The sequence below is a fragment of the Vombatus ursinus genome, unplaced genomic scaffold, assembly GCF_900497805.2.
Source record: "Vombatus ursinus unplaced genomic scaffold, bare-nosed wombat genome assembly UNPS02014778.1, whole genome shotgun sequence".
In the NCBI taxonomy this organism is placed as follows: domain Eukaryota; kingdom Metazoa; phylum Chordata; class Mammalia; order Diprotodontia; family Vombatidae; genus Vombatus; species Vombatus ursinus.
In genome coordinates, this window is record NW_020954556.1 from 37,550,775 (window position 1) to 37,565,901 (window position 15,127).

The following is a 15,127-nucleotide window of genomic DNA, read 5'->3' on the forward strand; positions in this document are numbered from 1 at the left end:
AACAAAGCTTCCATGAGATGAGACATAAGGACAAATCAGATCAAATGAGAGGGACAAAAAGACCTAGCTATTCATCCAACAGACAGGTTGTTTTTGTCCAGCACTGATCACCAGTCTGGGTCTTCAATAAGTAGCTGAGGAAAAGACAACTCTTCTGGACACCATTATAGACGGTCTCAGGATTTAGAGTTGGAAGTAGCCTTAGTCTCATTTTTATAGATAAGAATGTCATTCAGATTACTCCTTCTCTAGATGAACTGAATCCATTAAGTGTGATGAATACAGCAAACGGGCAAAATAAAGACCACAGTAACATCTCATTCTTGTACTCAGTTGAACCACTTACTGTTGTCAACCTTTCCAATGCAGAGAATCTCTCATCCCATGTAGCTGCTGATTTTTCAAATGCCTCATGACGTTTGATGAGTTTCTCCACCTCGTCCACGCTTTGGCCTATCTCCCGACTGGAAAGGTATGGTTCTTGTCCCAGCAGCCAGGCCTCAGCCACACTGGCATCCCTTGAGAACTGATGTACCTCCAAAACTTAGCAAAATAATCATGAGTTAGAGTTAGGGAGCTTCCGAGGCCATAACACCATTCTATTAATCTCCTGTTTATAGACAACATACGCCAATCCTTTCTCTGCACAAGACATATTGATTCTTAACATTACTACTACCACCTGGTAGAGGCTACTTAAAAGTGCAAGGTTTCCAACAGAGAGTAACCACTAATTAGAAGGTACATTATGCTAATTTTACCCAGGCCAATCATGCTAATTAACATCATTTTATTTTTATTTTATTCAGGTTTGTCTAACAACCTGATTCTTATTTGCTTTGAGCTTCTTAGTGAACAAAAGGGCAGTGTAATGATCTCAGCCTCAAGTATTTATCAACTTGGAGGCTTGAAATGCTATAATAGGGTTAGGACATAAAAGGTATTGGTAATTAAAAAGATTTCTCAGAAGTTAAGAACCAACTTCAAATAAAAAGCAGGGTCAACAGCAGCCAGAGAGAATCGTGGAGGCTGGGCTTAACAGGGTAGACTGAATCATCAGGACCTTTTCTAATATTAAGCCTTAATAATAATGGGATTCTAAAATAAGCAGCTTCTTTTCCATCAAAAGGGATACAAACTACCATTTTTCCTACTTTTCATTCTAACACTAAATCATATCATGGAATGTAATTCCCATAGACCACTCCTGACACTAAATTGTTGGTGTTACCAAGCTTCTATAAACCACACAGGATAACACTGTCATAATCATAGAAGTCAGAACTGGAAGGATCACTTAGTACAATCTCTTCATTTCTAAAAATGAATAAAGAGTCTGAAGTCATGAGAGAAGTTGCTTGTCCATGGCTGCAGGGCTGGGTTTTGAACACAGATCCTCTGATGCCAAACCTAGGGCTCTTTGTACTTTGTTGTGCCTCTTGGCTTAATTCTCATTTGCTGTAAGGTAGGGTGCTGTAATATTAATACACCCAGATGCAAATCAGGGTTAGGAATGTATTGAAGGAGGAAAGTCCTCCAAAAGGCACTTTTATAAAGGCTGAGAAAGAAACTTCCTTCTTTGAATTGATACCGTTTAGCCAGGGTGGTCAACAAGGTGGAGAACTGGGCTGAATGTGCCAAAAGGAACAAGTATAAATGAGCATTTATATCCTATGTAACATAAGGCATTAGAATATCACACACTTGACACTTTAGAAATTATATTTTCAGACACATACACAAAAGTAATTTGAGGAAAAAAAACCCCGCAAAAAAGGATTGCATTCATTTAAAAAGGCACATAGGAAAATGCTCTTTACTTAAAAGTCAGAGAAAATAAATCCTTACTCAGTCTTAACCATTCCCATCGGTCTTCCCACTTGTCAATCATTTCTTTTCTCTTTTCAGTCAACTGCAATAACTTTTCCTTGATCTATAAGAGAAAAAGCCCCACAACAAACTTGTTACTAGGCAGCCCATGACTTTATCAGCCACTATGCTATTCCCCTCCTTGCCCCAGGATTAAAAAATAAATAAGTTAAAGGAAGGTTACAAGATATTAGGCATAGCAAGAAAAGGAACCCCCTTAGCTATACAGCAGCATTAAAAATCTTGACTCATTTTCTCTTTACTAGGGAAGAGAGAAGCCACTCCCTCTTATTCAAAGCCAACAGATGCTTAGGAGCAAGGAGAGGACAAAGGGAGAATAGAATGCCAGCAGAAACCTTCAAAATGTAAATACTCTAGAAAAGGCATATATCAAAATCTTATTTAAAAACATAATTATAAGTTAATATCATAGCAAGGATTCATTGACAGTCCTCTGGTAGAAAGACTGAGAGAAAGGATTCACTTTGGGGAAGCAGAAAGTTGGGGAGATGGGGAATAATGGAATGAAAAGGTAATTATTAAGCACTTAAGATGTGCAAAGCACTGGGGATATAGATAGAAAAGTAAGAGGTCTTGGTCTCCAGGAACTCAAAATCTAATGGAGAAGATAATACCTAAGTTACAGCTTCAAGACTGATGGAAAGGCTCCATGGTCCTTACGGTACTGTGCAGAACAAAGGGTCATGCATCTTTTATGTCATTTCCACTGATAAAAATCATATCAGTTTCTGATGTCGAAACCATTTGACAATGCCAAGGGGTTTGGTGGCAAGAACATTCTTCTTTGGGCTTTCAGCACTTAGGGCTGCAGCACCCACAGAAGCAATTGTCAGGCCTCACCTCTGGGCATTTACTTGCCAGGATGGTGGCAGCAACGGTAAGGTTGGAAACAGGACTGGTGGTTTGTGGGGAAGCTGCTATTCTCGAGGCTCTTGGAATTATGTGCTTGTTGGTACAAGGTAGTTAGCAGTGGGTATTGGTGGTGGCAAGGAAAGTGAGACCTTATTCCACAGCAACTGCTCCCCTCCAGATCATAGTGGAGATAGGGCTGGTAGCAAGACTGGTGGTCTGGAGAGGCACTCTTATTTCCAAGGCTCTGAGGGGTTCGGGGTCCTGGGCCATATCCATCCAGGTCAGTTGAGATGGTGGTGGTTTAATTCACCTGGCATAATTTGCCTCCCAACTTTCTCTCAAGGTACTTCATCTAGGCTGCCTTAGCTACCCCGTAAGTGTAGCAGGGAAGTCAGAATCTGTTCTCCTTCACAGTTGTGGCTGGGACTAGCACTTGCCAAGAGGTCCGGCACTCTATTTTTATATTCAAGGATCAGAAATTGAGATTCGGAAGAAACCTTAGAAACGGAATCCAACAACCTCATTTCACTCACGAGGAAATTGAGGGCCAGAGAAATTAAATAACTTATCTGAGATCACAGAGCTCTGCTAGCATCTGGGCCCAGATCCTTGGACTCCAAATGGAGTGCTCTTTCCACTACAACATGCTCCTGCTCAAGATACTGAGTGGGGATGCAATATGCCTTTTAACGCCTGTGAGTTCTCCTTTCAGCTGCAATGATGGTGGGGATCAGCAACAGTAATGTGTCTTCTCAGACCTCTACTGCCTCACATTTCTCCAGGGCTAAAAAGAGAATATTAACAATACCTCCTCTGATGCATAGTGTTTCCTTGCCAATAGAGATTTCCCAAGCTCAATGCAGGTAGTGAAGCTGTCATTGCGGGCATCAATTTCCGCTTTGATGCCCTGATGATTATTCATTAATAATTCAACAGATGACACATCCCTAAAATGTCAAACAATAAATTCATTAGTTCATACTTAAAGTTAATGAATGGAAATTTTTAAAAAGGATAACCAGTTTTTAAAAGGAAAATTTTTCACTGCATATTCAGCTTTTCCAAATTTATCATCATTAAGTCCCATCCTCATATTTTATTGTCTAAATATACTGGCCAGAAGCAGCTAGGTGGCGCAGTGGATACAGCACCAGTCCTGGAGTCAGGAGAACCTGAGTTCAAATCTGACCTCAGACACATAACACTTACTAGCTGTGTGACTCTGGGCAAGTCATTTAAACCCAATTGCCTCGAAAAAAAAAAAAAGGACAAAACATACTGGCCTACTTATGGTTCTCCACACATAATAATCTATCTCCTGTCTCCATGCCTCCCTACTAGCTATCTCCCTATGTCTGCCACATTCTTCCTCCTCAACTCTTGGAGTCTCTGTCTTCCTTCAAGACAGCTTAAACACCATCTTTTGGAGGAAGTCTTTCCCTTAAAGGTTTCCTCGTAGCCATTTCATACATCTCAATCTAGTTTATGTCTCTTCTATAGCTCTACCATTAGAATGACAGCTCTGAGGGCAGGAACAGTTTTTGCCTTGGTTTTTGTGCCAAGACACAATAATGGATTAATAAATACTTGTTGGCTGGTAGTCCGAACATAGACTGGGCCCATGTAGCTAAAGGACAGGAAAGTGTCAATTCAGGATCACTCAAACACAAGTCAATCCAGATCATTTTGACCACGTTTCTCAATCCAAATTATACTGTACTCAGTTAATACACATTTACTATGTGCCTGGCACTGTGCTAAGCACTGGGGATATAAAGAGAGGCAAAAGACAGTCCCTGCCCTTGAGACCAGTAAACTATCTATATTGCCTCCTGTAGACTAGTTTGACCTTCATGTCTTCAGCACTGCAACAGTCTAAAGTTACGGAACCAAGTGCAGGAGGAAGAGGATGCCAGAAGGAGTCAGTTTTTTTTTTCAAGTTTGTAGGTTTTTATTAGTATGGACCTTTCCTATTAAAATTTTTGTGGACTAGTAAAAAATTTTCAGGGACTTCCTTCACTCCATGCCCTAGTTGTTGGAAAGCACTGTTTTGGACTATTTATGTATTAATTTTTATCTAAATTATTGAGATTGGCTCTCAAGAGCCACTGGATGGTTAAGATTTGCCCATGTCACATAGTCTGAGAAATATAATTTTAAAATGCCCTTCCTCAGAAAACATATTGTTGAACATCTATTTTTGAGGTCCCCAAAGTCATAAGACCACTTAGATCAGGGCTAGAGGTGAAGAGAAAGGTGCAAGTTGATATGGCTGCACTGCCCATTCTAAGGTAATCCTTGACAATGTACTGGTATATTCTTACCTCTTGTTGGAGGGCCCTGGTCCGTGTCAATCAGAACATTTTCTAAGTGACACAACTAAAGATACCCTTCTTTTAATAACTTTTCTTGCTTCTATCTTCAGCGGTGGCCAGGAAAGGCCAAAGGTAATGATAGGTCCTTGTGGTGTGAATGGCAGTGGTAATAAAAGCATCTTCTCAGATAACTAAACAACCTCTGTTCATTTCTTTGTGCTCACAGCAAAGCCAAAGGGAAGTTACAGAACAAATGTTAAGGGACAGTCAGTCCCAAGGGTACAATAAAGCAGGTGTTGGGGATACTCTAGAGTCAAGCAGGTAAACAAAAGTACCACTGGCCAGCACCAGAGAAAAGGCACAAGCAGAGTGATTTAACATACCATCTCTATGTAGAACTAGAGTAAGAGCAACTTTGCTCCTATGAATTCCTTCCAATGTACTGCCCACTCCCACTCTGGCTACCCAGTCCTGTTACTAGCAGAGAGCAGTACAGATGGACAGGAGTGATAGGGGTAGGCATAGAAGCATTCCAAAGAGAGGAAGGAATAGGAGCGTAATAGGGAACTGAGAAATCTAGGACACTTTCTGGCAAGTCTGTTAAATTAGCTTCCCTACAATGGGCCATGTGATGCACAAGGAGAGAAATTCTGCCTTCTCAAGAAGACACAGATATTGATGAGGCCCTAGGAAAAGCATCTGCAAGTTGCTGAAGTCCCAGGGCTCCTAAGAAAACAGTGACACTAAGGTCTCAGGGTTGGTTTAATGAATATAGAATTGTACATTCCTCTCTTGAGCAATTAACTTCATATGGGAATTAACTGAGCTGCAATTAGCTTGGCTCATAACCACTCCCTCTCCCCTCCTCATTGATAAGGGAGTTGGGGGAGGCCCAGATGAGATCAGTCCCAAATTCCTTTACATAATTACCTTGGCTTCTCCTGAGCTTCAATCTGCCGGATTACATCTTCCATCCAAAGCATGAGGTCACGCACCATGCTGAAGAAACGGAACTTGTCTCCTGTGTCAACCAGCCTCACCCTGCGTCCCTCACAAGCATCCAAGAGAGCTTTCCAGGCTTCTAGGACCTCATTCTCCCTCTTTTGAATGTCATCGGCCTTGTCTCCAGCATAGGCTGCCTGAAGGCGGGCAGCATCCTCTTGAAGCTGCCTTACCTAGAATTTTACAAAGAAAATCAATTTCATTCAGGGCTCAGGTCACCATGGCCCTTTTCTTCTTCCTTTCTCCTTAATTGATTAAACATTAACATTTAAGTGCACGCAGAGTACATAGCCTTGTGCACATAGAAGGATACCAGAAATACAAGTGGTCTCTTTGCCTGAGGAATTTGCCATTTAGTTGGGAACATGATACAAGGTAGCGTATCACTAAGAATCAAAAAAATAAAAGTGGTGCCTCAAGTGTTCTAGAAGTGAACTCAAAGCCGTGGGGGAAAGGCTTTTTGGATAAGCTAGGTCTTGAGATAAAAAACTTCAAAAGCCTGATGAAAGAGCTATTGGAGAGGAGCTATAGAGTTGGGGATGCACAAGGTCATTTTAGCATATAGATACTGAGTAGATCAACCTGTTTGATACAGTTTAAAGAAGGGAATAGAAAATATGGCTGAAAAGGGATGGATGGGGCCACATCATAGATAGCCCCCTAAATGTCAAGCTAGGGAGTTTGGACCTCATCAGCTAAGTAAGGAGGAACCACTGAAGATATTTGAACAGGGAAGTGAGGAGACAAAAAGAATACTGTTTCAAGTGTTTTTAATCTGACAACAATGGATTGGAAGGGCAAAAGGCTGGAGGCAGAAAGAGCAAGGAGAAAGGGAGTAAGATTTTTAGATGTAAGGCTGTAAGAGCCTTAGCTAATGTGGTGAGGTTTCTTTGATATTTGGGGGGGGGTCTCTGACAATCTCTGTTAATTTTATAGCTGAGGTTTATCTCATCTTATGGAACAGACACATTATTGAAAATCTGGCCATTGTAATTATTATGGTAAGGATTTCATTGAGCATGGTCTATAAGTTAAGATTCAAACTCTTTTTAGGAATAATATCAGACGCACTTGGATTACAGGAGACAATACTATTATAGGAACAAATCTCCTTCAGGGCAAATATTTCCTTATACAGTTTTGTAGACTTCTATAATCTTTATCATTTCTACAGAAAATCCTTCCAATAATTAGCTACCTGTCTCACCAAAGCGTGTGGGATAACCCATTCAACCTAAGATTTTAATTAACTCATTGTGTCATTACAGAAGAGATGACAGCATCACATCTACAAAGCAACAAGATGTAGATGGCTGAGGAGTGGATTGGTGACAGGGTCACCTTCTATTTTTAATTCAGTGATAGTTAATGTCCACATAGTACATTGTGTATAATGGGATATACTATTTTCTCTTTTTAACTCTGTTAGGTTTTGAGTTCCTTGAAGGCAGAGACCCTTTTAATTAATACATATTTAATGTATAATGCCAGTATAGAATGTGACTCAGAGGGGGGAAAAATTTGTCTGTTAATAACTTGTCAATTTTTATTTGACATTCCAGATTTTGGCATCCTGAAAGCTCTTGTGAATTTCTCCTATTAAAAATGAAAGTTTTTCAAAAGGGTAAAAAAATCCTTCAGGATTTGAGGCTATTTTAGTCTTGAGGCAGTGTCTGAATCTACCCATTTTTCCTGGAGCCCTTCCAAGTTCTTCCTTAGCATAAAGAGGTTTTAGAGGACAGTTTTTTTTTCCCAAATAGAGAACGTAAGACAAAATATGTAGATATTAGAAGTAAAGTGAATTGAGTGGAACCACCAAATCTCAAATCCTTATTTACATATGACTGTTATTCTATTTAAACAAATAATGAAAAGAATTTTTTTTAAATTCAGGAAGAAAAGACCCATTAAGAGCTTTTAAATCAAGAGCAACTCCTCCTTTGTCTATCTCCCAGAAGACATGAATCATATGTTTTCTTATGGAATTATTATAAAGATTCCATTTAGCATAGCTTGTAAATGAAGATTCAAACTCTTTTCAGGTACATAAATTAAAAATACTTGGGCCATAGAAGGCAATACTACTCAATTAGTTTGATGGTCTTCCTTAGAGATATGGCTCAATTAAAAATGTTGGTTTTGATGAAGCTCAATGGCAAATGTTCTTACGTGTATTTTGTCTAAATAGGGAATGCCATAGATTATAAAAGCAATAAATTCACAAACAAACATACACACACACACACACACACACACACACACAGACACACACACACACCCCCTTATGAGACAAAGTACCAGGGGAAAAAAAATAACTACAAATTCGTAGCAATTCCTATTTAGCCAATTCTTTTTCAAAATTTTAAACTTCTCTTGGAATGGCCACTAGGTGGGCCAGCCATTGGTACCCAATGGAATCCAGGCTAGTTTTAAATAATGGAGAGACTTCACTTCACCCTTAGGTGGAATTGAGGTCCCACCTTTCTTGCATCTCATCACAGACACACACACACCTGAGTGCCTAGAGCCTGGATGTCATGTTCAAATGTTGTATGCATTCTCTGTAATGTCTCCACTGTGTTTTGGTCTCTTCCAAGTTCCTCAGGCAGTTTCTTGTGTTTGTCCTGTATACGTCCGAAGATCTCCTTGGCATCGTGGTAAAATTTGTGCAGTTCATAAGAAGCAGCAAGAATCTGTGTTCTCGTGTCAATGAGCTCAAGGAGGTCAGCCCAGGCCTCATTGAGACCATCTTTCCATTCTGCAATTGTGGCAGCATCAGAATGTCCAGAGTTGATGAGGTCATCTGCCATGTGATTAACTGTGTCCACACGTTCCTGCCCAATATTTCCAGTATCTCGGGCAAATTCCCGGAATCGCTCTTGTAACATCTGAAATGTTAATAAGTAAGCACATAGAAAAGTCAATGGTGCCATTGTTATCGACTTTATTTTTGGATAGCAGAAATTCCCCCCCCCCCCAAAATGAACTAAATCAAAAAGGAAAGTACAAGTAATGAATACTAAAAGCAATAAATTCATATTCTAAAGTTGTTTACCAAAAGACTCTCATTCATCCTTATATCAGTAGAGGCTATGTATTTTATCAGTTCATTTGACTAATGGTGAAGGTAACTAAGGCTGTACATAACCTTTTTACTTCAACCTATTAGATTCTAGGAAAGCAAGTAACTTTCTACAGGTATTATGGAGCACAAAATCATCCATACATTCATCAACCAACTTACTGTGACATGCTCATAATCCTGGCCTAGCTCGTGGGATCCTGCCACCACTTCCCTTTCGGCAATCCACTGTTCCAAGTCATCCACCTCTCGGTTAAGCTGGAACAGCCGATGTCTCTCATCCAGTTTGCCTCGCCTCTCTTCTGCAAGGTCCTTTAGACCTGCATACAGCTTATCAACTTTGGACTGTCGCATACTAATTCGTTCACTAGAGGACAAAAGGAAACAGAACTGAGACATTAATTATATGCAGGAGGAAATAAAAGAGGGAGAAAGAATGCAGCATGAACTAACCTGATGAGAAGAAGGAAAGAAGGTACAAAAAGTGAAGAAGTATCCCCAAATTATATTCCAACTCCCAGCAGTACAAATAACATTAAAAAATTAAAATAAAATTTAAAAGAATAACAGTGAAAATATAAACAGAGCTCAAAAGTTATTTAGGCAGAAGATCATACTATGTCTCCTAACTGAGGGAAGGGAAAGCCATAACTGTTGGTCTTGGAAGGCAGGATTTCCTTCAACACTAAGAACTGAGAAAAAAAATCAATAAGAAAGTTTTTCCATCCTAGAGCCTCTTGTGACCAAAGAAACATAGAATAACTTGGTCTCATGTGCAACACATTTTATTTCCTCCTCTGTACTGTGTTCCGTTCATTAATTTAACAATTTTTCTCCCACCTCAATTTGATGTGTCAAATGGCTGAGACGATAGGAGATTGCTCTAATTGGCACTGCTCCAAGTGATATCCTTCTCCATCTGGCCCCTAATCTTCCTTCCCCGGAATTTTGGGAGTTCTCAATCCATTAGATTGTAAGCTCCTTGAGGGCAGGGACTGTCTCTTGCTGCTTGTTGTATCCTTGGCACTTAGTACAGTGCTTGGCACAAAGGTGCTTACTAAATTAATAATTTATTAATTATTAATGGCTGATTAATAATGAGTAAATTGATTAAATATGAGGGAAAAGATAAAAGCTGGATGCATGGACAGTTGACCAGGATAAGGAATTTTTGGTTCTTCCCTATTTCCCTGGGTATTATAGCCATAGCATTTCTAGGTACTCTTCACCATAAAGACTAGACTAGAAGATGATGCTAGTCTTGGAAAATAAAGATGTGATCCTATTGTTTGTTACAGAGAGACAATTACGTGGAAAGTTTAAAGTTATTACTCTTGAAGAAAAATAGTGGAATGCGATCTACCGCTGCATTTTGTGCACATGATCTCATTTGGCCCTCATAATGACCCAGTAGTAATATAGGTGGTACATACATCATCCCCATTTTACAGATGTAGAAACTGAGGATTACAGAACCTATGTGATTTGCTGACTACTACTGAATAGTGGAACAAGGATTTAAAACCAGTCCAGTGCTCCTTCTGTGACACCACCCTTTCTCCCTATGTGAATATTCCTGTAAGTCAGAATGTTCTTTTTTTCTTTAAGAAGAAATCATCACCATCACAGGGGATGGCCAGGACTTCCCCACAGGGTCTGGGGCAACTGGGAGTTATTTCATTTATAAGAGCAGGCAGTACCTGACAAAAAGGGTGAAGTGCAAATATCCTACGCAAAGCTAACACTCTGACATTCAAGCTTAATTGTCCCATTTTGTTTTCCACTTGAGTAAAGACACCAACCAATCCAGAGTAAGCTATTACTATAGAAACCCAGCCACAAAATGGCATTTACCTCTCTGGATGGTTGTCAGCTACAAGAGCCCGGCTGGTCTTAGAGAGCTGATGCACTGTCTCAGCATAATCTTCTACTGCTTGTTCCAAAATCTGGTGCTTCTTCAGCATAGAAACTGCACTCTGTTCATCCTGTAGACAGAAGGAAGAAGCATTTACAATCACGTACCACCACTCACCAAGGTCAGCACCAGGAGGGATCAGCATGCTACACTGATCAAACAAGATAATGTTTGGGAAAAGTGCATAGCACATTGCCTGGCACGTTACAGGCACTAAATAAATGCTTATTCTCTTCCCCTTCCCTACACTACAAGAGAAAGAGGCCTAGAGATAGAAACTTGTGATTGTAAAAACAGAAATAGTATTTGGGAGAGCTGAAAGAGAGAGTGACAGCTTCCCTCGGCCATTACCCTCCATTTATCCAATATGTACTTGTCTGTACATAGTTGTTTGCATGATGTTTCTCTCATCAGACTGAGCTCCTTGAGAGTTGGGATCATTCTCTTCCTTTCTTTCCATCCTCAGCGTTTAGCAAAGTGCTTGGCAAATGGTAGGTGATGAATAAATGCTAGCTGACTGAGTGACTGACTGAAATGAGCATTCCAACACACAAAGATGAAAAATCATCTTGTACATGGACAAGATTGCAATTATCTTAGCAATTAGGGGGGAGGAAACAATGCTTTGGCAAATTTCTACTAAAAAACAAAAAAGAATTTTGACAAAGGAGATCTGGTTTGTCTTTTAACGGCTGGCCCACAGAACAAAATTCTGTTTTAGTAGGCAGAGACATCAATCAACCACACACACTGTGTTCAGAAGCCTCATGGTTATAGTCAGTACAATTTCAATTAAAATTTTCTATTAAAAAAAATATTAAGTGCTTCCTAAAAGCAGTGCTAAGCACTAAGAACACAAATATGGAAAGGGCGAAACCTCTTTGTACTTGGGGACCTTAAGATATAACAATCAACAAGAGTAGCATTTTGTAGATGAGCAAAGGGGAAGTAGGAGATTAAGACTTTCTAAGGGCCAGCCACACTATGATAGTGCTGAGGACCATTCATCTCCAAACCAACACACCCTCCCTTCAACCCCACCAAATTCTTCTCACCTTGGCTTTCTCTTCTGACATCATATAGAGTTCCTGTTCGCTCATCCAGGCCTCGGCTTCTGCAGCATCAAAGTAATACTGCTGGGCTTTATGGGATTCTTCCAGCCTTCTGTGGCGTTTCTCTGTCTCTTCAATGAGAAGGCTCCATAGCTGCTTTAAGTCTGTAAGCCTCTGCCTAATTGCTTCAGCATTAAGGCTACTACTGTCAGTAAGAATGTTTTGGCTCCTCTCAAAGATGTCATCGATGCGAGGCTGGTGTCCCTGGATTTCCTTCTGTAGGGTCTGTGTGTGGGAGAGGAGAATATGCATCAGGGGCTCACTAAATTGCAACAACATGGCAATTATTCCAGACACTTCGGGCAAAAAGGAAACCACAGTCCTTCAAAGCCTGCTTACATGTATGTGTTGCCTTGTAATTTAAAATAATTTAATTTAAAATAATTATTTAACAAATCATTTAATTTAAACCTTTTTAATTTAAAATTTAATTTAAAATAATTCTTGTGAACAGTAAGTAAATCTAAAATAATTTAAAGTAATTATTTAACAAATAAGGCTGGACTGAGCAGAACCAGTTACCTGATTTTTCTTTATTAACAGCTGTACCGTCTGGAGGTTATGACCATGATCCGTGGAGGTTGCTATGGGCATTCTCTCTCCAACCCACAACTAGAAAGAATTGCAAACAGAACTCAGACACAGTATCTTAGGATTGTTTCCAGAAGAGACAATGAGGCACATAAGTAGGAAATGCCTTATATGCCAACCTAGGAACTTAAATTGACTTGGAAACACATTAGGGAAGGCTGTCTATCTCAAGAAATGCATTCTTTGGGAAAGAAGTCAATAAAGACATCAAATTCTTGATGGATTCAATGGGTTCTATATAATCTCTTGGACTGCTCCCTAGGGGCATGAAAATCCCACTGGATCTTCATCAATTATGGGAGCTTTGTGCTCTAGGTAGCAACCTACGTAGAAACACTTAATCCAGATAGACCAGAAGAAACCATTAAAGGACAGAGTTCAACCAAACACAAAGAACAAATACTTTTGAACAACTGGGGAACATCTAAATAAAGTGCCACTTCAGGGTCAAGACCTCTACTTACAATCTCATCCTCCACGTCCCTGTTAAACTGATGGATCTCTTTGGAGGCTAGCAGATTACTCTTCCTCTCGTTCAGCGGTTCCAGCAATTCCATAAATTTCGTTTGCACGATGAGTCGTTTGCTATCAACCTCATCTGTGCTCTTCCCTTCCTGACTTAAAGCTTGGGCCTGGCTCTGGAGCTCCTCAATTTCCTTCTTCCGCACATCCATTTGATTTTCAAGTATCTGATAAAAGAAACAGCAAAAAACTTCGGTTCACACAAAACAGAGGCAGGTGGCAGCTATTTATAAAGCGTGGAAGTATAAGAGCAAAGGAGGAAATTATGAATTTATGCCATGGCTATTGCAACATCTGGTTTTGGTGACTGCCGATCAAATTACCAATTAGCACATCTTGGTGCCAGATGATAGTTTTAACTCTACTTTGCATTTTAAACTAGGAATTAGAAACTGGGGAACAGATTCAAATTTTCACATTGGCTAGTGTCTACTTAGTTCAGTGGAAATGGCACAGAAGCAGAATAGGGGTCAGTCACATAAATAATATTAACTTCATTTTACCTGTTCACAAAGCACCGGTCAATACCAGAAACTAATTTCATTTAAAGTGTTTGTGTTTTGAAGCTTATTCTTTCTCTCTTTTAAAGCAAGAAAAGTAACTTCTACTACCTATTATTCACCTATTTCTATAATCAGAAAAACAACTTATTGTTATTGTATCCTTCATCTTAGGGAAGGAATGGCTCTATCTTTATCAGATGAAGACAATCAATAGTGAAACACAGAACAAGTCAAACATTTGGGCTACTAAACCCAGTTAGTAAAAATTAAAGCCAGTAATATCCATTCCCCTTCCCCCAAAGGTTTATCTTGATGCTTATCTACAGTTACCTTATTTGGATAAAATTTTAGCTGGTAAACCTCTTTCTGAAAACGGATTTGTATTTACCCAAAGGGAGGTAAAGATGAGTTTAGAGCACGTGTGGTGACGTAAATGACACACACACACAGAGCATGACGCAAGCACAAGATGTGTTGCACTCATGCAACGCGTCACTGAGCTCCCACATGGATAGATATCTTGAGAGTTGAGGAGCACAGAATGGAGGAAACCACTTCCCTGGGAGGAGGATGTACAAGTTACGGGGATAAGATTGAGATTTGCCCATGAAAAATAGCTTTCACGCGGCACCATATATCCCAAGAGAGTTTGATATGCATGAAGGACAAGGCCATTTCACTGCATAGTGCATGTGGTTCTCTGACTTTGGAATAAGCCTTTTCATAAAGAAACAGCAAAAACTCTGTACAGAATGCCTTTGCAAAACTGAAGATAGTCCGAGAATCAGTCATAGGATTTATAGCTGGAAGGGACCTTCAAGAAGATCTAGTCCAATGCCCTCATTTTTACAAATGAGGGAAGTGAGACCCATAGAGGGTCAGCGACTTGCCTCAGGTCACATGAGTAACAAGTCTCTAGCTCTGCTCCATACTCGTCCCCCACGACCTTGGGTAAAGCACTCAACTTGCCTCAATTATGAGAATAAGGGTATTGGACTAAATAATGAATGATCCTATAAACTGAAGGTCCTTTCTAACTTAAAATCCTGTAATTCCTTCTGGGAATTCATGGTTATCTTTGAGACGCCTGGCAACAGGACTGATGAGAAACAGGCAGACTAAAATAAAACACTTGCTGAGTTTGCTGTTCATTTGATTAGGGACTCTGGTGACTGAGCCTGTGTTCCTTAATTAATGCATCTACACATGTTCCTCTTTGGAAAAACAAGAGTAATTCTACTTGCCCTTGTTTCAGTCAGTCATAAAGATTGATTAGATTTTTTCTTTTTTATATTTATGTGGGATTCTCATAGATAAGTGTCATTTAAACAGAATGTGCATGA

General features: G+C 39.8%; 1 protein-coding gene across 5 annotated transcripts in view; it reads right to left on the reverse strand.

The window, feature by feature from the left end:
* Positions 1-15,127, reverse strand: part of SPTBN1 (spectrin beta, non-erythrocytic 1) — a 270,149-nt gene that overhangs the window by 14,386 nt on the left and 240,636 nt on the right. For all 5 annotated transcript variants that reach the window (XM_027865230.1, XM_027865232.1, XM_027865233.1 and 2 more), the window contains 10 exons: positions 13,224-13,448; positions 12,691-12,780; positions 12,112-12,393; positions 10,996-11,126; positions 9,304-9,508; positions 8,573-8,947; positions 5,988-6,232; positions 3,551-3,689; positions 1,849-1,933; positions 347-543 (listed from right to left, as the gene is read on the reverse strand). In XM_027865230.1, coding sequence (XP_027721031.1) covers positions 347-543; positions 1,849-1,933; positions 3,551-3,689; positions 5,988-6,232; positions 8,573-8,947; positions 9,304-9,508; positions 10,996-11,126; positions 12,112-12,393; positions 12,691-12,780; positions 13,224-13,448 — 1,974 coding nt within the window. The remainder of the gene's footprint in view (positions 1-346; positions 544-1,848; positions 1,934-3,550; positions 3,690-5,987; positions 6,233-8,572; positions 8,948-9,303; positions 9,509-10,995; positions 11,127-12,111; positions 12,394-12,690; positions 12,781-13,223; positions 13,449-15,127) is intronic.